Source organism: Limulus polyphemus, unplaced genomic scaffold (genome assembly GCF_000517525.1).
Source record: "Limulus polyphemus unplaced genomic scaffold, Limulus_polyphemus-2.1.2 Scaffold1284, whole genome shotgun sequence".
Lineage (NCBI taxonomy): Eukaryota > Metazoa > Arthropoda > Merostomata > Xiphosura > Limulidae > Limulus > Limulus polyphemus.
The window spans coordinates 261,295-287,272 of NW_013666894.1; the positions used below are offsets into that span (position 1 = coordinate 261,295).

At 30.7% G+C, this 25,978-nt stretch overlaps 1 protein-coding gene and 1 long non-coding RNA gene across 2 annotated transcripts in view; both read left to right on the forward strand.

Annotated features, from left to right (window-relative positions):
• LOC106462928 (N-chimaerin-like) overlaps positions 1-2,566 on the forward strand; it is a 40,358-nt gene extending 37,792 nt beyond the window's left edge. Inside the window, exon 12 of the mRNA XM_022390328.1 lies at positions 2,559-2,566. Within this exon, the coding sequence (XP_022246036.1) occupies positions 2,559-2,566 (8 nt within the window). The remainder of the gene's footprint in view (positions 1-2,558) is intronic.
• A 6,836-nt stretch (positions 2,567-9,402) lies between these two features.
• On the forward strand, positions 9,403-25,650 carry LOC111086642. Its single transcript, XR_002611377.1, has 3 exons — positions 9,403-9,431; positions 20,448-20,452; positions 23,407-25,650. It is a non-coding gene; the product is annotated as an uncharacterized LOC111086642 (long non-coding RNA).
• Positions 25,651-25,978: the final 328 nt, after the last annotated feature.

Consider the following 25,978-nt stretch of genomic DNA (forward strand, 5'->3'; position numbering starts at 1 on the left):
AAGATCTTTGCATTGACAGTTCGCTGTGGATTGAGGAGTTCGAAATGAATTACTTCTTTGATGTCCCACCAAATGCAAAGCATCACTTTCTGCGGATGGAGTCCAGGTTTTAGAGTCGGAAGTGGTTTTTGTCTAGGACTAAGCCATTATTTTTGGTGTTTAATATTCGCATTGAGAATCCACTTTTCATCATCGGTGACAATTCTTTCCAAAAATGGTTCACGAGCATTACGTGCCAAAAGAGATCAAACAACAGAACAACATTCACATGTTGGAAATGATGATCATCAGAGTTCGTGAGGCACCCAAACACCTTTAAAGAGTTTCCCTATATTCCTTAGATGTTTATGTATTGTTTCATGAGAGACATGCAATTTCAGGGCCATTTCATGAGTGTTTTGCCTTGGATTAGACTCAACAAGCATCTTCATGGCATCGGTATCAACTCCAATATGTCGGCCCCCTACCTTCACAGTTTTTAAGGCCAAATTCACTTGAACGAAATTTGCTGAACCATCGTTGACACTTATGAACATTCAAAACATTTCCATAAACTTCTTTGATATTCTCTGTGGCTACAGAGGCATTGTTTCCCTTCTTGTAGTCAAACAGCATTACATGACAAATGTGTGTCTCATCGTGTGCCTTCACTATAGGGATTAGAGTATACTAAACTTTACACATTATATTGTTATGTTCCCAAATGTGACATTACTTTCTTGACGACCTAGTATATAGCTTTTCAGAAATGAGTATAAAGGTTTGTAAATATTAGATTCCAAAATTATAAAAGCATGCTTTAATTAAAAATTTAACTGATTAAATTACAATAAGTATGTTTAAAGCTAGTACCATACACATACCTAATCTACTTCAAGCTTTTTCCTCGAGATTTGTGCCATTTTGCAGGTTTGTTTTAGTTCTTTTTTGTCTCTCGTAAAAAAAAATGTATATGTATATTCTAAACTTTAGATATTTTGGTTCTGTTTACTTAGTATGTAAAGCTGCAAATATTTAAGTGTAAACATGCCTCAGTATAACAAAAGTTCCAGCTAACAATTCAAGGAAAAGTATTGTCATTGAATATTGTGACTTATTCCCAGCTTCATTGTTTGCAGGTTTTACTCTCACAATCCCTCAATTGCTCCTTATTGCTTATTATCTGGACTAGTCAAGATCAAGGATGGTCTGGACAATCGAATATTGGGATAATTGGAAATTATTAAAAAATGGTATCTGGAACATATATTTTACAAGATCATTAATAATACATATAGATAATACAAACAAAAATCATTTAAGGCATAAGTAAGAAATATTATTCCACTTACCCGTGTAGTATGCACTCTGAACAACTTACCACTGTTGAGAACATATGTACACTTCTTTAATTTATTTACAACAATAATTGAGTGATTGACAGCTGATGCATGGAAGATCTTTTTTTTTTTTTGCAGCTGAATCATGCAATCTTTACAAACACAGCAGCAGAACAGAGTCACACTCTTCCTGCATTATAGATGAAGTCACTATCATACTTTTCTTTATGAATTGATGTTTCTAGTTTGTTTACAAAATTATTAGCCTTTGAAAATTCAACTAAAAGTTTTTTGCCATGAATTTGTAGTACACATGTACAGTGTCATAACTTAGAGTTTCATAGCCATCCTGAGATTGCCTTGAATTCTAGATTAACATTATGTTTTTCATTAAAACTTACAGCCTTTTTACAAAGAACACAACATAAAATGGGTTGGTCAAGTGGCCACATTTGTAAAAACCACATGTAAAAAGCAGTGTCCACTTTCTCATTTTCTGGTTATTTCATTGCTTTCCATACTTCTCTGCTGGCTTTTTACCAGATTCACCTTTTTTTAACTTGTTCACAATGTAGACATTTTCACTCCAACAAAGAGCAACTTTGATAAAAAATAAACATGCTTTTTTAATTTTTAAGGTAATACAAAGCATGTCTGTGCTCAGTAAAGTTAATGTCGCAACTGATGGTTCTGCGACGAGATCTACCCTTTGCTATGAGGTGATCCAAACATGTTAGGACACATATGTGTGTTCTTTTACAAAGAAAATACATATATATGTACATATTTTTAATTTTCAAAATTTGTTCTGGATAATTGGCATTTGACTGTAATTGATACATCTTCCAGTAGGTCAGCAATAAGTTTATACAGACTTACAGCACTAAAATCCAGGGTTTGATTCCCCATAGTGGACAGAGCATATGTAACCTATTGTGTAGCTTTACACTAAAATAAAAGGAACAACAAAACTGTTACTTTTCAGGCAATGATTGGTGAGTGTTCAAGTTTCCCAGACATTATATTTGTGCAAGTAGACAGCCACCATATAGTATAGCCTACATATTTCTCTGTGCAACCAGGACCTGTAAATTTGTAGATGACACAAACTACTGTTTACTTTTCGGTGTCACATCCTAGAAATGGTAAACACATATCTAATTTCTTTTTTGTAAATAAATTCTGTTCTGTAGTCATGTGTGTTTAAATCTGTTATAAGAATTTTATTTTTAATTTCAGGGATGTAGTTCATAAAAGTAAAACTTTGTTTGTGTTATATTCAAATTTACATGTTGCTTGCTGCATGTTAAGAACCATATAGGCTCTGTCTGTCTACTCGTATTATCAAACATTGTCTGACATACATCAGCTAAGTAAAAAAGTGCTAACACCAGTGATAACTCTATGACAATTAATTGAGCTGATGATCAGGAGTAATTCTGGATTTGTGAGACAAACAATTACAAACAAGAAGCTGGGACTGAACTTAAACAATTCAATAAGGCCAATTCTCCTTAAGACGTGAACTGTTTTTCTTATGTGAAACTGCATTGTAAACTATAGAATAATGCAGAAAAAAACTTTTAACATGTTCATTGCCATTGTGAGTAAGATTAAACTGCAACCAGGTACTGTTCTTAAAGTTTCAAGAATTCATGTGTAATAGTACTCTAATAACAATGCATAATTACCTTCTTGTTGTTTTATTTTATAAACAAATGGCACTGTTTTTCAGAGTTTTCTCTTGTGTTTCCCTTGATGCATTATTTACATCACTTTCAGATCATGGTATAGTATATATCTTACATGTTGAGATCTCCTCTGCATTCAAATCTGCTGCTTCTCTTTCAGTAGGGGAAAAATCACTTACTGTTTACAGAATCACATGAAACTTCTAACAATACATCAGCAATTTCTCTATATTTATGAATTATTATCTTTTTATTTGGAGAACTTTGTTCCAGATGGACCTAGTTTCCATTTTATGGGCTGAATTTAAAAAAACATTAAAAGGTTAATTATAATGTCACCACTAAAACAAGCCAGAATGATGTACATTACACTGTCAGTTCAGCTCCTCTACAAGACAAAAACATTTGAGACAAAAGCCATGTGTGTATATGTTCATGTAAAGACCTTGAGCCAGATGATACAACATTTGCATCATGCAGCAGTGTAGGTGTTAAAGAAAATGACTCTTTTTTTTATTTTATCACTAGTAGTAAATATGCTATTTTCAAGAGAGAAAGGACTTGCAGAGTAAGTAACTTTTTACAAAAAAATAAAGAAAATTGTACTATCAATTCTGTATTATATTTTAAAACTTCCAGTTTTAAAAAGGTAGTTCTTATTTGTAAATTTTTTATATAAATACCATTTCTTTTTTAACCCTTTGGCCTGTCATTTAGATCTAATGATCCTATCTTTATAAATGTATCACAGAAGTAAGCACACTAGTTAATCATAAATGACTGATTAAATCAGAAACTATAAATTCCATTTCCTTTGAGAAACAAAAAATAAACCAATAATTTCTCCTATTAGGTGAAAAAGGTAACATGAAGTAAATAACCTGTAGGTACAAATTAGTAAAGGAACATGAAATATACTGTAAATAACCTGTAGCTGTGGTTAACATAGATTTGCTAATTTAGGAAAAAAGTGTTTAACCATTTTTGTATCATATTGCTTGTGAATCCATGATTTTGTTATAGTTTCCCTAACATACAAGGCATGCTTAAACAATGTATACAAAAATATCACAAGTATTGCAATTAATTCCACAGTTAATTACCATCGAGTTCTTTCACACTTTTTTTGATCAGTTCACTGAGTATTGTAGTGGAAAAAAATATATAATTACACAATATGATACAACATGTTGATGTGAGCACCACCAGTAGTGAATGGTATAAAAACAAGTCAGAAATCTTCGGATTAATAAGGTAGCATGAAATAAATAATCTGTAGTTGTGTTTATGTAAGTGAGTGTGAAATTAATAACCTGAAGTTATACGTTGATAAAATAACATGAAATAATTAACCCATAGGTGTAAATTTATAAGAGAGGGATAAATAAGTAAACTGTTGATGCAAGCCAATAAGGAAACAAAATAATAAGTATAAAACAGCTAAAAATGGAATATATAAGACATAAATATAGTTGTGTTGACATTTCCCCATTATTAAATTAATGTGGCATGATCAGGTTTAGTCAATTACACTTTCAATTGCTTCAACTGTAATCAGATGAGGTCCTTGCTTAAATTATTAGTATGTATCTTACTAATTCAAAAATTACAGTCGTATAACAATCTTGATAAAAGAGTTAGCACAAAGGATCACATATAAAGTGTAATAAACTTAAAATCAAACTCGAGCGCTTTCAAATAGTTGACTATTCTTCTTCAGGAGAACAATGTTGTTCTTAGTTTGATGTTGTTTTTTATACTTTCATGTTCCCATTCCTAAAGCACAAATAGCCCATTGTGTAGCTTTGTGCTGAACTTCAAACAAACAAACCCATTCATAAAGCTGCAAAGTTAGTTTCAGAGATGCTGCTTATCTCTCCACAGAACTGATAGTTGTTATCTCATGCCACTGCCAAAAATATTTTTGTGCATGTGCCAAGACTTGAATGAAACTCCTATCCCCAAGTATTAATTTCTACTGTACCAGTCTATTTTGTAATCATTGTTAGACTATAATGGCCCTCCACCAATAGGAGGGCAACACAACCTCCAAGGAGAGTAAATCCCATGCATTTTAATAAAGGATCATTCTTTTCCTGGCACTGTTTTGTTAAGCTGCATTTATTTCATTAGGATTTATGGAATTTTTGAATTTTAAACTTTTAGCCACCATTCTTAATGTAGTCTTTCATGCTTTTAGTTTCTTGATCTTGAGAGAGAAAGGTTTGGAATTTTAAACATATTAATTATATAATCTGTTTTGAATTATATTACTTTAAATTCTTCTTTCTTAATCAAATTATAAAATTTTGGGACCATTCTTCCTTCCTACTGTAGTGGATCAAACTATCACACTATTTTGACATCCTAAATCAACATGTAAAAAATAACCTTAAAAGAAACTATTAAACTATGCCAAATATAACCTAAATAAGAACATTAAGAACCAATACTCTTCACTGCAAAACATAATATAATGGAAAATAATGCTTGGGCTCTTCATTAAGAACCAATACTCTTCACTGCAGAACATAATATAATGGAAAATAATGCTTGGGCTCTTCATTAAGAACCAATACTCTTCACTGCAGAACATAATATAATGGAAAATAATGCTTGGGCTCTTCATTAAGAACCAATACTCTTCACTGCAGAACTTATTATAAATGAAGAATGTTCAGCCAATTCACCTTTTTCAAAGGCCATCCTAACTGCTTCAATTTCATCACTGAACCCAGAGACTCTGTACAAGCCTTCTGCATCTAACCCTAGACAAATATGGAAGAATTAACATATAGTCTTTAAATGTGTCCAAGAAGAATTAAATGTAACTTTTTCACAAAAAAATTTGTATTAATTACCTAGAATATTTTAAGTTGTTGTAACTCGTTTACAAAATTACACAAACATTTAATCTAATAAAAGCAAAAGTGATTGAGAAAAGACTGTGTATAAAATTATTACGTTTGTCTTTGAATGACTCTAGCTGGTGAGTTTTTACAGCTTTGATTTATTTAATTCACATTTACTCCAAGTTGTTTATTTTACAGTTCCTTTTTGACCTATACTCACAGGATATTTCACCTCCCTTAAAATTTATTGTCACTTATTTTACACTCTTTTATTGACATATATCTACAGGTTATTAATTTTATGTATCGTTACACTTATAGGTTATTTCACTTTCCTTTACTTATTTACACCAATAGGTTATTTATTTCAAATTCCTTTATTGGCCTACACCTACTCATTTCACTTTTCCTTATTGATTTTAAACCAACAGGCTATGGAATTTTAATAATGATTTTATCTAACTAAACATCAGTTAGATGTGTATATATTAAATTTATTCCACATATTCCAAAAAAAATATCTGTACATTAAATTCAGATAAGCGAGATTTTTTCATGAGATTTGAACAAAATGTTTCAGTTGTTGAACTTTTTATTCTTAAGTTAAAGAACACCTGAAAGTTTTCATTTTTGTTAGTGGTTTAATGTTATTTGGTGGCTTACACTTCCAATGACCTGAAAGGTCTATGAAATATATTACTGTGTTAATTAAATTCAGTGGCTCTTTAAATTACTAATAGTTTCTGTCTTGTATTCCTAACCTGTGAAATTATAAAATAATATTTATGTGATCAAAGACCTATTCTAGTTATGTTATTAAAATATGACCTACATAATAAATATGGAAGAGTAAAAGATTCTGACTTTGTTGAAAGAATTCAGGACACATTCTTACCCCTTTTGATGTATTGTGCCTATGACAATATATCTGTTTCTTTATGTGTATTGTGCTGTAGAATCTATAGTGTATACTAACCTTTTCCCCTATACCCCTTCACAGATGTATTTGCCTTGGCAATGGTTATACTTATCACTGTCATGTGACTACTGACATCTTCATTAGAATAATGCTCTCTCTCACACATGTTTTGGTATAAATCTTAGAGCTGTACTCCTGCAACTGTATATCCATGTTTAGCCATGATAAACTTTCAAAGTAAAGATGAATGTGCTTTCACTTGTAGAAAATGTTTACAGTGAATTTTGGAGAATCCACAAAATGTGTTACAGATAAGTTTTGAATATTGGATGTACATTTGTATGTTAAGATGAATAAATTATGTAACAATAGCAGTAGGCCTAATATGTTAAAAATGTCTCTTTGTGATTGTTTTAATAGTCTTGAAACTACATAGCAAAAACTATTACCAAAAACAAAAAGTCCTACAAAGGGGTAAAACACTACTGACAGGTGTACTATCTAATTGTGATTTAATCATCAGTTGTGAGTTAAGCTGTTAAACTATTTATTACATGCGTTTTAATTGTGTTTATGTTATATGTTTATTTTGATGGAGCATTTAGCAATTTAAAAGCTGCAGTTGAAAAGTTGAAAGCCAGCGAAGCATTACAATTCAGTGGGCCTAACATGTGTGATAAAAATCATGTAAACTGTATGTTTTGTTTAGACATTCCCCTTAATTTGTCCATTTTGGATCCATTTATGCTGAATCTGAAATGATGAATTTAAGAAGAATGGGAAGAAAAAAAACTTGAGCAACTTAGGTTAATATCCCACTAGTCTTAAAGTCAATACATCAATAATGTATCAAGAGTAAAGAGTATAATTAATTCAACATTAGAGCTTGTACTGATAGTAATGTATATGTGCGATAGATGGTGAGCATGCTGACATCAGCAGTAGAGCATGTGAAGACATCCATGTAATTACAGGGGTATTGAAGCTCTTCTTTCGATTACTACCAATACCACTAATCACCTATGATACTTATCCTCTCTTCATGAATGCTGTTAGTAAGTACTTTCTTTGTATGTTTTTCTCTCTGTTTTAAATAATGTCTGAAAAGCTTTTATAAAAAATACTGAGTACAAGATTTTGTGTAATATTTGTTCTTTATCTTTCTTGTATTAGAATATTTAGAAACAAAATTATACAGAGTAGCTTTTGTTCTTTGTATTTTTTATTGTTTCTTTAGTGTATAATTATACTTTTGCCAGTAGAAAACAAAAATTGTCAGTAACTAAACTATTTCAGGTTTCTGAAGTGATTATTTCATATCAAAAGCATCAAGTATTACATTTGTTTTAAATAAGCTACATGTATCGTATGCTTGAATACTTTTATTACATAACAAGACATTCACTCTCTGTTTTCTCAATTATTTTTGAGTTAAAGTAATCACATAAAACAATTCACAAAAATAATTATTTTAGGTGTATTTCTTTTAGATCTATTGATATCAACTTCTTTTCCATAACTGGAACTTTTTTTAAAACTGTTGATTCATTTTGGAGTGTCAACTATCTAACATAATTGCTATGTGATACAAGTTCAATATGTAGTAGTTTAAAAAAATCTCATAATCTAAACAAGCCCTAAATTCTGTTGTATATAATCTACTGCTACTCTGTCATTTAAAAGTGTCATAATTGAAGAATTACCAGTCATAATATTAGTGCTTATAAGTTTGAGTGAAGTTCTTAAAACTGTATTTTTCTAAATATATGTATCTTTCAATTATGTAAATGCTTTTTCTCTGACTCTGTTTTAATTGTAAATAGTGATGCATGGTTATTAATTTCACTTACCCTTTCATAACATTGGTATACTTTAGGGGGATGGTATTTCGAGTATAGAGTAGTTAGTCTATGGTGTCCATCAATCATTGATCTGTCTTTGTATTATTTATTTCATTTTGTAATAATAATATGAAAGTCTATCTAATGAATATAGCTTAATCCTCATTCCACACGTTATATTGTCAACCATTAACAATTTATTACAATTTGCAAGATTGACAAACACTTTATAACTGCAGAAATTGCTTTTTGTTATTCATCAGGTCAGAATAAAGTGTCACAGACTCCTATTCAAAAAGCATGTTAATAAAAATAATTTTAAACTGCATCATTTGCATACCACTTTACTGTATTCTATAATATATGATATACACTGTTTGTGTTTTTAATACTTGAAGAACACTTCCTTAACTGTGCCCTCAAATGTAGGAAATGTTTGTGTGTACTATTCTTTTGGTCCCCACTTTAATAATAAAACATACATGCTTACCTGCACATAAACAAGTGTATATATCAGTAGCACAAATTCTTTCCATAATGTTAATTCTTCGTGGTAGACAGTTTAGTAATGATAGTAATGGTAAAACAGAATTATTAAATATGGAGTTTTGAAATGCAGTTTTGCTAAAATCTGTATTACCCATTTTTACATTGAAACAGTGTCCTATATAACTAGCTATCTATTTAATGTAAAATTTTATACATCTTTTAAACTTATGTGATGGGTACGCTAAATTAAGTATAATAATGGTCTTCTATATTTTTTGTTTCTTAACATAGCAAATATTTCATAATAAACTAGTAGTATAGTTTTATTTATTTTAATTTTGTATAAAGAACAAAATGAAATCAAATACAGGCAAAATAATGAAAAAAATATTTATTATTTTTAATAATAATAGCTAATGGCTAGGTACCCATCATACAGCTTGTGTTTTATTTGTCTTTGATTTGCAAAGAAATTGATATTAATAAAAAACACCCCATTTACAAACAACAGTGCCCTCAGTAGCTCAGTGATAAGTCTGAAAGCTTATAATACTAAAAACTGGGTGTCAATACCTGTGGTGGGCACAGCACAGATAGCCCATTTGTAGCTTTGTGCTTAACAACAAAATGAGCAAACAATAACATAAACTACTGAAGGCTGAAGCTTAGTGACCAGGGTACCCGGACCCTGTATTCGGCTAAATTTTACTACCTGTGCATCCCTATTTAACAGTATCCTGTCTCAAACCATAAACTCTCAGATAACCACTCTCAACAACCTAACAACTAGACCAAACCTTTTACTTTAACATGTACATATAACTTTAAACCATGTTCCTTTATTTATCAACTACATTCCACAATTTCAAGGATTCATAAAATTCCATAATGACAATATTAAATTTTAATTCAGAAAGATTAAAATATAAGAAATTAATAAATTTTAGACTAATTAAGTGTCAAATATCTTGCCTGTACAGATGTTGAATAAGGTACTTCAAGGTCTGATAATGTGCTGGTGGTAGTTTGACTGCTGCTTCTTTTATTCCATTTAACTTTCCTTCCATTGTTGATTTTCCTACAGATGTATGAGAATTTTATTTTCTTACCTTAAAATATCAAAGTCTTTATCCATGCATATTTATTACACTTTGATATGTCTCAAATTCTCATATACACTACAAGCTAGATCTTTGCAAGGACCATAAGGCTGGTGCTTTTAAACTATGGGGTTCAAGTGTAACAAGCAGAAGAGAATAGAAACTTATTCCCCTTGGGCAAGATGCTAGTTCATCACAGGTTAACCCCCAAAGTATCGAAATTTACAGTCAATAATTGGTTTAGTTAAAAAAAAAGTGCTCCGAGCAACAAAGCCTGACTGCCCACTGAAAATCAGGGATTCAAAAAACAATAGAGGTTAATAACAGGTATGGATTGAGAAGTGGATTTCTGGGGAAGGTGGGGGTTTTGAGAACAATAGGGGTTAGGGTTTGAGAAGTTGGGGCTAGGCATTGAAAGCTGAAAGTAAAACTTGAATGTTCTTTTGGTGATTACTTGGTTAAATGTAATAAACATCAATTTTGTTTTTGTTTAAATTTTTGTGTATATTTTGTTTGGGGGTTAAGGGGAGAATTTGGTCCCAGTTGACACCCGGCCCCGTTACTTGCCACAAAGATTAGGGCTTAGATGCCTAACTTCGACACTCTACCAGAGCCGAGTATTACCGGGTAGCTCAATACCCAGCTGGGGCCGAATATTTGGCGGGGTACCCGTGCATCCCTAATATTAAATGTTCTTTTCCCTTTCATCTGTGGATGTGTTAGTATTTGTCAAAGATAAGATGAAATAACCTGTATTTAAGCAAACTTTAATGTCTTGCAAAATTGTTTGTGGCACCTAAGAAAAGTTGGTAATTGTGATTACTGCACATCAAGGTAGAGTGGAAGTGTAGATAAAATGTGTCCTCAAATTATGTTTGAAAGAAAATAATCTTTAACTCATTCCCAAATGTTTGTTTTCTCCAGCTGTAGAGTAATGTTTCAAAAGTTTTTCTAATCATCATCAGAATAAGTTAAGATATTTCCAAAATTATTATGTAAAATAATAATAATAAAAAGATCAAATACAGTTAAGTACAGGTAACCAGTGTAGTATAAATATGAGGAGAAATATTTTTTGCAGCCTCCTATTAGTGCTGTTATATCTCCAATGCAATGAAATTATTAGTTAAAAGATAGTTGTTTACAGTGCCTGGTTTCGTGTGTAGTTAAAATAAAGATCATTGGATTAGCTTTTAAATAAAATAATGTAAAATTATTCCATAATCATTATATCAAGTATACATTACAGACGTTACAAATAAAAGAAAAACAAAAAAGAGAGGGAGAAGTATTCATGATTTATAGTAATTAGATTTTAGTTGATAAGTCATAAAATAAATAGTTTTTAGCCAATGGAAGTTATTCTGAGCTGCATGATTCTCTTTTTTTTTTATTTACAAAACTCTTGTAAAAATTATTGATTTCATTGAATTGTAAAAAATACTTCTTGTTTCATTTAATGATTTTTTAAACAAGTTTGAAAAAGTCAGGTTATGTCTGTTATCTAAAAGTTGGAAAGAGCCATAAGTTCATCATTTTTAGGGATAGAAACTAGAAAATAAGTATCCATATATTTAGAATACACAACTTTCCATTTTGTTTGAATCTTCATTCTCTGTTAGTGTAATCTGCAGGAACTTGTATGGAAATGCACAAATGAATAAAGTGAGTGCTGTCATTAACACCATTAACAATGAAGAGAAACAAGTTGATTATGGATTTTATAGGATAATTTAAATGTGAATGGTACAATGAAATTTGTGACATTTATAAATAATGGGTTGATGGAACTTTTGCTGAAGCAATTGCCAAAGGGCAGTAGATTTAGTTTCCGTAAAATACCATGAAAATGCTTTTGTATCAAAAATAAAATGTTGAATGTGACACAAACCTCTTTACTTTCAGTAATATAACGAGTACTGCTGGTTTTCTCTGAAATGTAAACTCAAAACTTGGGGTCTGAACGTTTTATAAATTGAAAATGGTTATATAATTACTTCAGTAACACTTTAATAAAATCCTTATCACAAGCATGTTTAGTTCTACATTGGTGGCAAACTGTGGCTTAGGTGATTGTTTATAAAATATCTTGATCAACAAATTTACATAAAGTTAGGAACAAGTGAAGATCAAAATATAAAACAAAAGTAGCATCACTCTAGGGCTCCATACCCTACAATATTTTCACGTATCTTATTTCATTGGAGTCAAGGCAGATGTCTTATAAAGTCACTGTGAAATGGGTGCCATCATTCCACCTGATCCAAATAATTCTCATAGTTACTGCTTGTTACCCCTCTGTTTATTTTTGCACAAGGTATTTGTAAACATGTATCCTTCCTTTGTTGAAGGTTTTGTTTATGCTTAAGTCAGATCCGTTTTCAATCTCCATATGTCAAAATTTAATATCCTGTTTAAATTTCTTTCGTTTTGAAACCAAGCACAAAATAACATTCTTTTGGGAACCAATCTGGTGTTGTTTTGTCTATTTTGCAGGAAGTTTTACTGAACAGTTTTAAAATACTGAACACAATTTTATTCATGTATTGAAGTAAATGTAGAATGACTCAGTCTTAGCTCTGTCAACTCTTATAAGTTCATGCGCTATCTCACGAATCAAGCACTTGACCAGCATAGAAAATTATAAAATTAGGTGCTTGTTGAGAAGTCATCTATTTGAAAGAGAAACTATTAAATTTCATTGAAGAGTCTGAGATTGAACTGGTTATTTGAAGATCATATTTAACTGAAATAAAGCTAATAATTATTCAATTAATTAATTTGTATGGGAAAGAGTGAGAACCATTCACTAAGATGAAGACATTCTTTTAATGTATTCAGTGTAATTTGTTTTTGTTATTTTATAAAAATCACACTATTAAAATATATTTGCAAATCAAAATCAATATATCTAGTAAACAGAGTCAGTGCAGATAGTGAAAAAATAACTCCAGAATCAACATATTAAAGAAATTGTTTTGCTTTAAACTTCTCAGATTAACTTTGGCATATTTACAAGTCATGGATTATCCTTGTGTTACTGTTGATTTCCTTTTCTGCCAGTGTTATAGTCTTATTTCTACCTGACTTTATTGAGTGAGTCTTTGCTCAGTTTCTTATTTGACTAGAGATCCAGTAGTAAGCTCTAATATAGAATTTTGTCTAACAGGAGGAAGGAACTTTAATAAAGTGTATAATGTAACTGCAGTTCTTTTGAAATAATTTTGTGTTTTTATCACGTTTCTTGAAACTCAGAATTGAAATGAAGTAATATTATTTTTTGATATTTTTTTCTTTTCAGAGTTACAGAAAAACAAAAACAAAACCTTATGAGTATCCAAAACTTGGGGACAGTGTTCTGTCCAACACTGATGAGAACCCCTGATCTCATTTCTCAGCCTGGACAGCTATCAGCCTGGCATCAGGAAAGTTTAGTCATAGAACTTCTGATCACTCACCACAGGCTCTTGTTAGATCACTAATGGCCTTGGTATTGTGTAATATTTTCATAATCATGAAGCTTCTCAAAAGCTTCCTGTCCACATTTTCATATATGTGTATAAGTAAGTGAAAGAAAATATGAAATTTCTACATATACATATATATATATTTACATAACTATTGTATGAAAAGGATCACTTATGGAAAAAAAGGAGAATGAAATACTTTTAACATTTGTATGACGATCAGCACAAGTCAGTTAGCACTAGTGGATGGTGACAACTACTTTACATACCAAAGTATTACACGGATTGAATGTGATTTCTTGACCAAGCTTCTTTTGATGAGTATCCTAGAGCAACAGATGCCCATATTTTTTGGGAGAAATTTTATAGGTTGATTTGTTTGATAAGTCTAATTTTGCAAAAGCTTTCTGAAGGCCATTTTAAAAAGTTAGCCTTTTGTATGAGTTATTAAATGACTCATAACAAGAAACTGTCTCTTAGCTTTGACAGACTAATTGTAGATAGGAAGTTTCCAATATGTTGTGTTTAGAAAGTATTTTTATTAAGTTAGTTGTAGACTTTTCTCTGTATAATTAGGTGTACATGCAGTATGTTTTTAAGGTGAAAACTATACTACTAGTAAATATATTTTTATTACATGGTTACCTTTTATTATCATAAAGGCATGCCTCTTTAGAAAATAAAAACTTTGTGTATAAGAATGTATTTAGATATGGTTTTTGTTATAATATTTTTTATTTTGTAAGAGACAATGGATATTAGTGAGATAAGAAAAGGAAGAAAATGTGCTTTTAGGTCTGTATATGTGATTAAAATGTTTTTATATCATGTAATATGTCTGTGATTAAAAACGTGGATGTTACTAAGCTTTGTAGAACCAGAGATATGATATAAAGATTTTCAAGTTTGAATATGTATGTTTTCTCTGGGGATTCTGTTTGTACTATTCCATGTTGAGAATAACTGTTGGATTTATTACGAAGTATTATTGACATTGGATTATGCAAATAATTTGGACAACTTTCCAGATATTTATGTAATGGAAGACTTCTAGACTTATTCACTGTATTGAAAAAAAAAAAGAAACTTTCTGGTTGTTTGTGTATAGTCCAAGAAGAAATTGTTTAAAGTGTTATGTATTGACTTTTGTACCAGGTCAGACTGCTAGAGTTCAAGTTTTGATGATGGTTGTACTTGTATGTGAAACAGATGCATGTGATGTATATTCTCTTTTCTGTGCAGCTGCATGTTTGTGTTCTATCTGTTTCTACCTATCCATTAACTTCACTGAGTTGTTTTTATACATTAGTATTCACGACATACTGGCTATACTCAAAGATGGCCAATGTACAAAGTTTCTCTCAAGGTGCTTGAAAATGAAAAGACTTGGACTATTAAATCACTTGTCAGCTTTATATAATATGTGTTACGGGTTTTAATTTAAGTAAGTGGTTTGGGGAATTTCAAGCATGATAGAGAATTTTACTCAGAATAAGTTATATTTTTGTTCCTTTAATCCTTCAGATAAACACATTTGTCAAGGAACATGTAAACCTTTGTGAAAATTCAGATAAACACATTTGTCAAGGAACATGTAATCCTTAGTAAAAATTCAGATAAACACATTTGTCAAGGAACATGTAACCTTTGTGAAAATTCAGATAACACATTTGTCAAGGAACATGTAACCTTTTATGAAAATTCAGATAAGCACATTTGTCAAGGAACATGTAATCCTTTGTAAAAATTCAGATAAACACATTTGTCAAGGAACATGTAATCCTTTGTGAAAATTCAGATAAACACATTTGTCAAGGAACATGTAATCCTTTGTAAAAATTCAGATAAACACATTTGTCAAGGAACATGTAATCCTTTGTGAAAATTCAGATAAACACATTTGTCAAGGAACATATAATCCTTTGTGAAAATTCAGATAAACACATTTGTCAAGGAACATATAATCCTTTGTGAAAATTCAGATAAACACATTTTTATTTGGTTTTTCTCTTTGGTGTGCAATCCTTTAATAAAAATGTTAGGAACAGGTAGTTCATTGGAGACAGGTTATCTTAACTCCTTGATTTCTTTGTTCACCTAAAAACAAGCAATAGTAATGAACTTTAAATCTTCATGTATGCATGGGTATTATTTGGTTATTTCCTGGCAAAACAAGAAATATCGCCTTGTTGTATAACCTTTTTGAACCAATATAACTACAAATGATATACTGATTGTTTTCATACATCCTGTAGGAAGTGCAGACTGTGATATATATAAGGTATTGAAATACCAAATGAAAAAAAATGACATTTTTCAGTTCCTTTACATTTGTCCCATGGATTATACAATAAAACCTGACACTGCAAAAGAAGTGGACAAAAAGTATTGTATTAGAAGGTGCAAACAGTAGAAGCAACAATATAATTTGCAAATACAACCTTGTACATTACTTAAGATGTATAATTATATTGCTAACAAATGGACATTACCAAAAGAAAATATAAACAAAGCTAGAAGGCTCCTTTATCTTCCAAATTGTTAACTGTTTTTTTAATTCTGCTTACTGATATATTATGCAAATACAATGTACATAACACCCTCATTTTCCATAGATTATGAGCAAGTAAAATGTATAATTAAATTCAAGATTGGGTCTTAGCTCTTAATTTCACTTATATGCTTAACAGTATTATTGGATTAAAAGAAAGTTCAGTGATTCCATGAAATTGTAATATTTTTTTAAAGTTATCAGTTTAATAAATGTTTTATTATCAATATACAAGTTTCTTTGCTTCTTTTGATATCACTATAAATTTTATTAAGAGTTGGCATACATAAACATATTTTACAAATCAATACTATCATTCTTATAAACTATTTACAGTTGAAACAAATTAAATATTACAAAATGAAGCAATTATTACTGTATTACTAACTCAACTGAACCATAAATTCAAATTCACTAACTAAATTGTACTTTCTGTACTGCAACTTCAACTTATTTAGCTGCCCTTGCTAATAGCTTATGTAAGGTAAATTTTATGAGGCTAATCTGGACATTTCAATTGCAATCTGCATGATCACTGCTCTGTTAACCCCATTTAGTGACTGTCGGTACCATAGCTGAAAACGTAATAGTTTGATATCCGAAATATTTTGAGAAAAATAAACTAGATTCTGTAGTGAAAATCACATATGACTTTAAATAACTTCTCTATATGTTTATGGTTTATTTTACAGCAACACTTAGTATAAAGTGACATTTATAATCTCGGAACTAGCTATGTGATTATGAGTTCCTGAGAATATGTGCTTAAAAAACACTTTGTCTTTTATAAATAGAAAATGTGCATATATCTATCAAACATCAGGCTATGGATTATAATTACTTCAGTTTTGAATATATATCACATATATGAATTTGCAGACTCTACATATTTGTGGCTTAAAACAAGGAAATAATGAGATCACTTAACAGTACAAATGTATGTAATTAACACAGGATCTCTCCCTCAACCAGAGGTGCCTCAGTAGGAGGGATCATACTTAAAAAATTTATTTGGTTTTGATTAAACTGATATAGGGTTTAATATACAGTGAGATATGATGATTACAGTTTCCAAATTATATAAACCTTAATTGGAGTTATGACTGGTCACATCATCAGCAGAAACCCCATTGTTAATGACGTTGTCTTGTTCTATAATCAATGGATCTGCTTTGTGGCCTTTCACCTGTTGTTGCATCTGTTTTTTTCTAACAGAAGCCCAATAGATAGCAGGTATTTCCAAACCCCACTGACCATGACTTGAACTTTGCTACTCTTTGGCATGTCATCATCAATCACTATTATTCCATTGATTACCTGCATATGCAAAGTTCAGAGATGTTTGACTTGCAACCTGTGCAGCCATGAAAGCAATCACAATGAACTTTTTATAGCTCTTCTTGAGGGAAATCTATCTATCAAACTCAAAGATGCTGTGGCAGCACTCAAAAGTAGGTTTGGTGATGACAAGGACAGTAGTGATAGTAGTAGCAACCTTTCAGAAGATCAAGAAAAGGTCTCTAACCTCAAATACACGATAGAAGAAAGGTTGCATAATTTGATTTAAAAATATAAAAACAAAGGTAATGAAATGTATGCATGACCAATGCTGATAAAAAGGTGCAGTCACCTCGAAACCCTGTGTCTATTTTGCTGCTCATATCTTCTGACTGAAATATGTCACCATCATAAGGATTGCATATTTGGATATAGCAGATTCCAGTAGTGTGTACTACAGCTTCAAGAAAGAATTACTAGAATTTCTTATTCTTTGCTGTGCCACCCAAACTACTACTTGACCTCTGGTTGAGGAAGAGATCTCGTGTTAAACAAAATACAAGGTGAAAATATATGTGAAATAACTACTGCTTTGTTATATTTATTATTTTTATAATAAATATTATAAATTAAAAAGCAAAGTAAATAGCTTGAAACATTCATTTTAACAAAAAAAATCTTTATTCTTGAATTATCCTTATACGTTTTATCCCAAAACCAAAATTATAATATTCAGTAATACAGTACACTAAAACACATCTAAATCATTTCAATATCAGCATCTTATATATATACGTGTGTGTGTGTGTGTAAATCTTGTACATTATTATCAGGTCTCAAAAATTCCACTCGTCAGTTTCTATGAACAATTACTGGATGAATAAGGGCAAACTAGCTGCTTTTTATGCATTTGTCCAATACAAGTGCATTATTTCGACTGGTTAAATATAACTCACTTGTATGATAGTTTTGATGCTAAAAATAAATGTGTAGACTTCAGTAAATACCTTCTTTTCTTTCTATTTGTTGTAAACTGCTACTGTTCTCACTATGCCAGTATATGCATTTCAGTGATGTGGCCTCTTATGCTTTTATCATGCGTAACAAATGGCACAGTAATGATGTCGATGAGTCTGACAAGTTATCATTTTGTGTACAAAATAACTAAAATTTTGTAAAACTATTGCTTACTTTATACACAATAAGATAGTATTTGTTCAGGGGTATTTTCCTTAGCATCGCATCTCAGCTTCATTTGACAGCCGATGAGGGCATGTGTACTTATAATGGCCCCATACACCCTTGAATATGCTGACTTACCATCAATTCATTTTTTCTTTTTTTTAATGCAACCTTACTTAGAGTGAGTGGGCAAAAGTGAATTTGTATATAAATAAGCCATTCATTTATTGAACAATTGCTGTGTCCCCTCTAGTGAATAATTATTAGTCAGGATGTCAAATTGCTGCTCAAAATACATTCAGCTTCTTGTCATGTTTATTATGATTTTGTAATATACTGTTTGTGAGAGAAGTTAAATTTGTGCAAGACAAGTAAAAGTTTTATGTCACTTGCCCTGCTTGATGAGTGGCTTTTTTTTTAGTCCTGATTGTAGCCCATAATGAGTCAGTGATGTTTTCATTTTCATTGGTTTCTCAAAGCTCTAGTCCCCTGGTAGGACAGCGGTAAGTCTTTGGATTTACAATGCTACAATCAGGGGTTTGATTCCTTTTGGTGGACACAGCAGACAGCCTGCTGTGGCTCTGCTATAAGAAAAACACACTTAAAACTCTGTTAATACATGTTGATTAATATTTTTTTATACACTAGAATAACTTTTGCTATGTCTAAACTCACTAGCCTATCTAATACTTTTCTCAATATGCATGCAGTGGGCATTGATATTGTATTTTTAAAGTTTCATTTGGGTGTATGGATGTGAGTAAGAGAAATGCAGTTGCTTCAAAAACTTACAGGAGTTTCATTGTGATATAACATATATCTGGCTTCTCTCTGTATTGCTTGAGTTGTCAGTTCACCAAATTTAATGATGTTTACAGGTTTCAACATCAAACTTGCTTGCCCTACTGTATTTTTTATTAATTTTAATATATCCTTGAAGATGAATATTGAAGTGCTGTCTATAAAACATTGCTTGTTTTTTGAGGGTCATGAATTAACTGAGATGGACAGGGAAATTACCACATTTTATAAAGTTTTCTTTCTGTATATTTAATTGTGGACATTTACAGGTATTTCAGATCAATTGGGTAACATGATATTTGTGTGTAAATAAATCAAGTTTGTAGTTATTATTATTTCCACTGTTGCCACATCATATTTTTTCAGTTATTTCTTCCTTCACTACGCTGTTAAAGTTTTTCATTTTTGTCAAACTTTCATTCACATTGTTGCAAAAAACATTGGTAATGCACACTGTACACTTTTAACACACATTTTTTGTGGTTGGTCACACATAATCACTTTAAATAGATTTTGAGTATTATTAATTTTTAATAGCCCAAGAACCCATACATTTCGTGTTCTTTTACTTGGGTTATTACTCTTGTTGCTTTAGTTTTCTTTTTAACCTCTCTGTTGTTTCAGAACATCGTGTTTCCTCGTCCAATGGAGTAACCACTCCTTTTTTTTTATTTTTCTTACTTGCAAGATATATTTTCTAATTTTGTTGTTCTTGTATCTGTAGTATGTGCTGTTTCAAAAGCTTGTCAGTGAGCAGAACAGTTTTGGCCTAACCCTATATAGCTGTTGCCTTTTTAGCTTGACATGTTTTGTATTGTAATAATTTTGTCCTTGATGGTGAAATTGTATGAAGTTTTTGCAAACAAAATGCTTTTATAAACAAACATTAATATTTTTAACTTTAGTGTAATAATTTTTTTTTTTTATCTATCTATACTTCTTTATAAATAAACTTAGTGAAGGTTAGAACCATATTTTCAGCACAGTGAAATTGGAATGATAAATACATTGTGCCTTTAATGTGTTTCACAAACAAATACAAGTAATAACCTATCTACTCAAATAATTAAGCAAAATCATTTAGGAAACAATATTTTTAAGACATATTGAACAATCTTTATAAATCTTAACATAAAATTTACTATAAAATTTTCTTTTTAAGTAAATTTCTCAGTTATTTATGTAATTTTTTTTTCCATCTTCTCTGTACTAATAATTTATTAGTATATGTTTGAAGTAACCCTAAAGCTTGTGAAATACGTTCAAGTAAAAGTGTAATGTTTGTTTTGAGGGCATTATGCCTAATTTTATGATTTGTGTCACTTTTATGTGAGCCAGCATGCCAGGAAACTGGAGATAGTATCTGTGCATTTTGATTTATTGAATATTTGTTATTACATATGAAGAGAAACAACTTCCAGTGAAAAGTTTTCTTTTCTTGTCTAACATATTTAAAATACCTCAATGTTTTTTTTTATTTTTAACAGTGAAACCAAATATTTTAAATGTAAAAACTGTAGGAGCAAAGTGTTTCATGACCTGTAGTTAAACATTTAATGTTTTTAATATATATTTTTAAGAAAGTTAACGTATACGAGAAATTTTATAATCTTTCATTGTGGTGAAGATAGATAAGTGCACAGTTTTTAACCTGTTACATGATGGTGATGATATTATGGATTGACTTTTATTTCCTTATTAGTCTAGATGATTTTAGAATGAGTTATTTGTACTAAAGTCTTCCTGTCCAATCAGTAGAAATAATATATTAGTAGTCTTAGTCAATAAAGCTCTTATTGGCAGCACCCTATAGAGATAGTACTAAAAACATGAGTATTTACAGGGTTTTGACACAATAGCCTAATGTTTATAGTTATTAGTTTTATAGATTAGATTTAGATTTACAGGAAAGATATTCATTTTACAAGGGGCATTTTGTAAATGTAAAGATTTCAGTGAATTATTTGTTTCTGTATTTTTGTTGCAAAGAACTTGTTTTGAATTTTTGTATTCCAAGTTAAGTGGCCATCTCATTTTCTTATTGACACTGTTATGCCCCTTTTCTTGTTATATGACTACTGTAATTATAAAAATTTCTATGCATGCTTGTTACTTAGTGAATTCTACAGATATTATTTCTTGTGCCAAAAAAATGTTGAGCTTAATTATGCATTGTAAAGCCAATTGTTTCTTAAAATTGAATTTGTATGGCGGAGTTGTTGAATAACTGTATATATATATATAAACTAAAAAATTAAAATGGGTACAGAGATGTGAATTACATTTATACAAAGATTTCAATACAAGGACACAAAATATCTGCAGTTCTAAAATCATGTTGCAATAATCACTTTTTCCTTTATGTGTATGTACAACATGTTGATGTTTTGTTAATTGCAAACATATTTTACTCATTTAGTTTTTGTTTTCTGTTCTGTAATGCAAGTTTTTCATTACACTTTGCTGATATTGTACTAAATAACTAGTAATGATAGTAATGTGATTGGAAACTTGGTTTGATGAGAGGCTTTAGGCAGAGATACTTGTTCATATTTTTATTTCTTGTTGGAGTTTGATGTTTAAAGTTTACATGTTATCGAATTTATAGATTGGGATGTGTGTTTAATAATCAAGTAGAATTACATAAAACTTATAAAATCAGTATGTCACATTTCATTGTTTTTCTTCAATTCTGTAATTGTGGAGTTTCCCCATGTGCTGACAGTTTCAAGTATCAATTATATGTTTCATGAAATATTTTATCACTTATATCACTAAAATGCTTGCATGTATTATAGACTAATTACAAAGTTTATATTTGTTATATACATGCAATAACTGTCTCAAAAGATTAAAGAATAGTTTATAAATATGAAATACTATCATTACTAAAGCATTTTCGAAAAATGAAAATAATTTAAATGAAGGTGGTACTTTTGTTGCATGAGCCTGAGGTTACTTTTAAAGTGCATGCTCACTGAAGATTTTGTGATGAACTGAACAGTTCTATAATAAGTGAACAATATCAGATTGAAGGATGTTTATATATTATATTTTAATAAGTAATATTGGTGTGAAAATAATAATTGTCATCTTGTTCATAAGAGCAAGTCAGTTGCATTTAAATGTGACAGAAGTATGTGTTGTCAACTCGTGGAGAGAATTAAGAATGAAAGCCTCAACAGTCTCAATGTCATTAGTTTTTAAAAGGATTATTAGGATTACTTCTGTCATCTTTCAGAATGAATCAGTCAGTGTTTTAGCATAAAGATGGCATTACAATTTGTCAAAACTTCTACAAATGTTACTTGACATGTGCTTGATTCCAAAAATCTTCTGTGTGGCTGTTCTAATGGTTCCTCTTTTCCATTTTAGTATTCTTTTAGTTTATTACTCATGACAAATCTATCAGATCATCTTTTCTGGAGTGCTTGTCTCTTAAATCTATTTAGTGCTAATCATTTGATGTTCAACTTAGTTGTATGTTCCAATGCTTAGGTTCTAGATACTGGTTCATGTGGTAGTTTTATTTCTTTCACCTGGTTGTTCTGTGTTCATTAAAATCTGCATATCCTAGGCACCATTGAATCTGGGGTTTTCAAATACCATTGCTACTACCATAAAATGTTATGACTTGCTGGGATGGTCAACACACTTTCTAATTGATCAGGAGGAGACCGTTTCAATCACAAATAAACACTTTATTACACAAATCATAAAATATCCCACTGAACAATAGAGTGCAGGCAACTACAAAAGAAAGCTAAAGATTATTCATTTAGAGTAATGTATTGGAAATGCACAGCCAAATCCATTTCTTTGTCTTCTCATCCTACTTTTCCTCCTTCCTTATTTGTAATTTTGTTTTTCAGAAATTAGCAAGCAGTAGAGAACAGGAAACTCAAATTTTCAGAAGAAGTTAGTTAGACTGTTGAAATTATGTAAGCTGTAACAGGCTATAAAACTACATAGGCTGCAACAAATTGTTATGGAATATTATGTGACAAATGTTGCAGTCATTGTTCAAACAACAATATTACCTAACTGAAACATTTAAATCACTTGCAAAGTAAACTTGGATATGCAGACATGTTTTCTGTGCACTTAAAATATTATTCTGTTATATAGTATTGTAAATACACCCAAGTACATTTTGTAAAAGCTATGCCTAAAAAAAAAGCAAAGTGTTGTAAAACTTGATGTTTTATACTCAGTTCTTATACCTAAATTTAAATACTTAATTAACTGTTACTATTAAGTCTAAATTTAAGCATATGGTATCCTAATTTTAATTTTATTGTTGAAAGAGTCTGTGTTCAGACGTTACTTGTATTGTATTCAAATATGCCCAGTAGGCTTAGAAAATGGCAGAACTACATGTTTGAAGTTTACCTAAAATACAGTTTTTTCTTCCTTTTTCTGAATACAAAGTGGTCATCGAAAGGTTGAATATACAGAAAATTCAATCTTAAAGGCAGGTATTGTTGAACGTTTTTTAAACAGGGTAATTTCTCTCATTTATCTTTTTTTTTTTCTTGCATAGCTCACCTGCTTAAGACAATCAAGGTATAATCAAGAGTTTTCTCTACCTATAACAAGGCACAACTACAGTTATTAAATAATGTCATTGGAGACCCTAAGTAAATTATTTTGCAAAACAAGTGTCAGGTGACTGGTCTTGTGATCTGATACACATTTCAGGGAAATAAAAAGTTTTCATATAACAGTTTAAACAGCATTAGTGTTTGTTAACAAATCAAGATTGATACTGACATATGTCAGGATCTTGACAAAGAAACTTTGATGTTTTCATGATGTAGAGAGCAGTAAGGTCAGCTGCAAGCCACTCTATCTAACACTATAAGTCTTTGCAGAGTGGCTACAAATCTCACAAAGTATAGTTAACAGAATGTGGACTCAGTATCAGACCAAACAGGAGGATTTGATAATCATCTTTTATAAACTCATAAAGTGACCTCTATATAACAATATGGGATACATGTAACCAGTAGACATTACCTTTCTAACTGAACCAACAGTTCAGGTCAGTATCTGTAAGAAAAGTTAGCATGGAAATTGTTATACACAAGCTTCATAAGACTAGCCTTTATGCTAGATGACCAGTGTGGTATGTTCCTCTAAGTCACCACCACAAAATGGTGTGTCTTCAGTGGTGTCATGATTAAGTGAATTGATTAAATGACATGTGGGCAAATGTTAAAAAATGAATGTTTTATATTGCAACAAAGTATGTATACATTTGAAGAATAGCTGAGACAAGATCCATTCCCAAGCATATGGTGGTGGTTGTCCTGACAGGGATTGTTATGAATGCCATGTGATATAGGGATATAGTCTTATACCTTTAGCATTGTCATGTGCAGGTGCTGTTGGCTAGAACTTTCTTCTGATGGGTGATGATAGGTGATAGGTACTCTCACTGTGTTCAACTATTTTGTAACTTCCTTGAAGAATAGGATATTGAATGAATAGATTGACCAACATACTTACCAACCTGTGTGATGAATTAAAAGCAACTCTGAAGGAAGAGTTGGCACATTAGTGACATAGCCAGGTAAAAAATTTTGTGGGTCTGGAATTAAACTTCATGATTAGGAAGTATAAAAACCTGCTGCTGGGTCCTATTATCCAAACAGCTTATTGATTCACTCATTTTAAGCATGCCACATCATTATGATCTTAGTGCACAATTTGTATTAGTGTCTGGGGTGGTTAAATAGCTTATTAATAAATGTTTTCTGATCATTTATTGGGCTGCTAAGTCTGTAGTACCAAATGAGAATTTGTGGATGCGGGCTTTCATAGTAAACATTTCTACATCAGTTGACATGACTTGTCATCTGATGCTTGTTTTGCATAAAAATTACTTCTGGAGTAACATTTGTGCCACTGACATTATTACAACTTAGTAAAATTAATTTTTTTATGAGAAAAGTGAACTATATTTTAAAGTTAATAGTTTTATTTCATATCTAGCGTACACTATAAAATGATGTTATTCTGAAAATAAGGTAAGTATATAATCCAATAAAGTTGCACCATTTATGCACTCTAAGAAATGTATTTTTCACTGGGGTACATAAACATCAAAATATGTGTACATAAAAAAAGCATACACAGGAATACTTGAGCATCAGAATTTATATATGCTACAATATATATATTTTTCCCTTAGGCACATGTACATCTCCGAATATGCTTTCTACTTGATGACATAAGTATCAAAATGTGCACATTCAGTGAAACGATTGAAATAGGAGTATTTGATGCATATTATGATTTTTTTTTATATATGAAATTTGATATGTACGATTCCAGAGTTGTTCAGACATTAAAGAATGACCTTTGAATTAATTTATACCCAAGACATTTTTTATTTGTTTCTAAGTTTTTGTTCTATTTTTACATTATTTTTGACAGAGATGTTCACATGCAGAATTGTAACACAACTGGCATATCCATAAAAA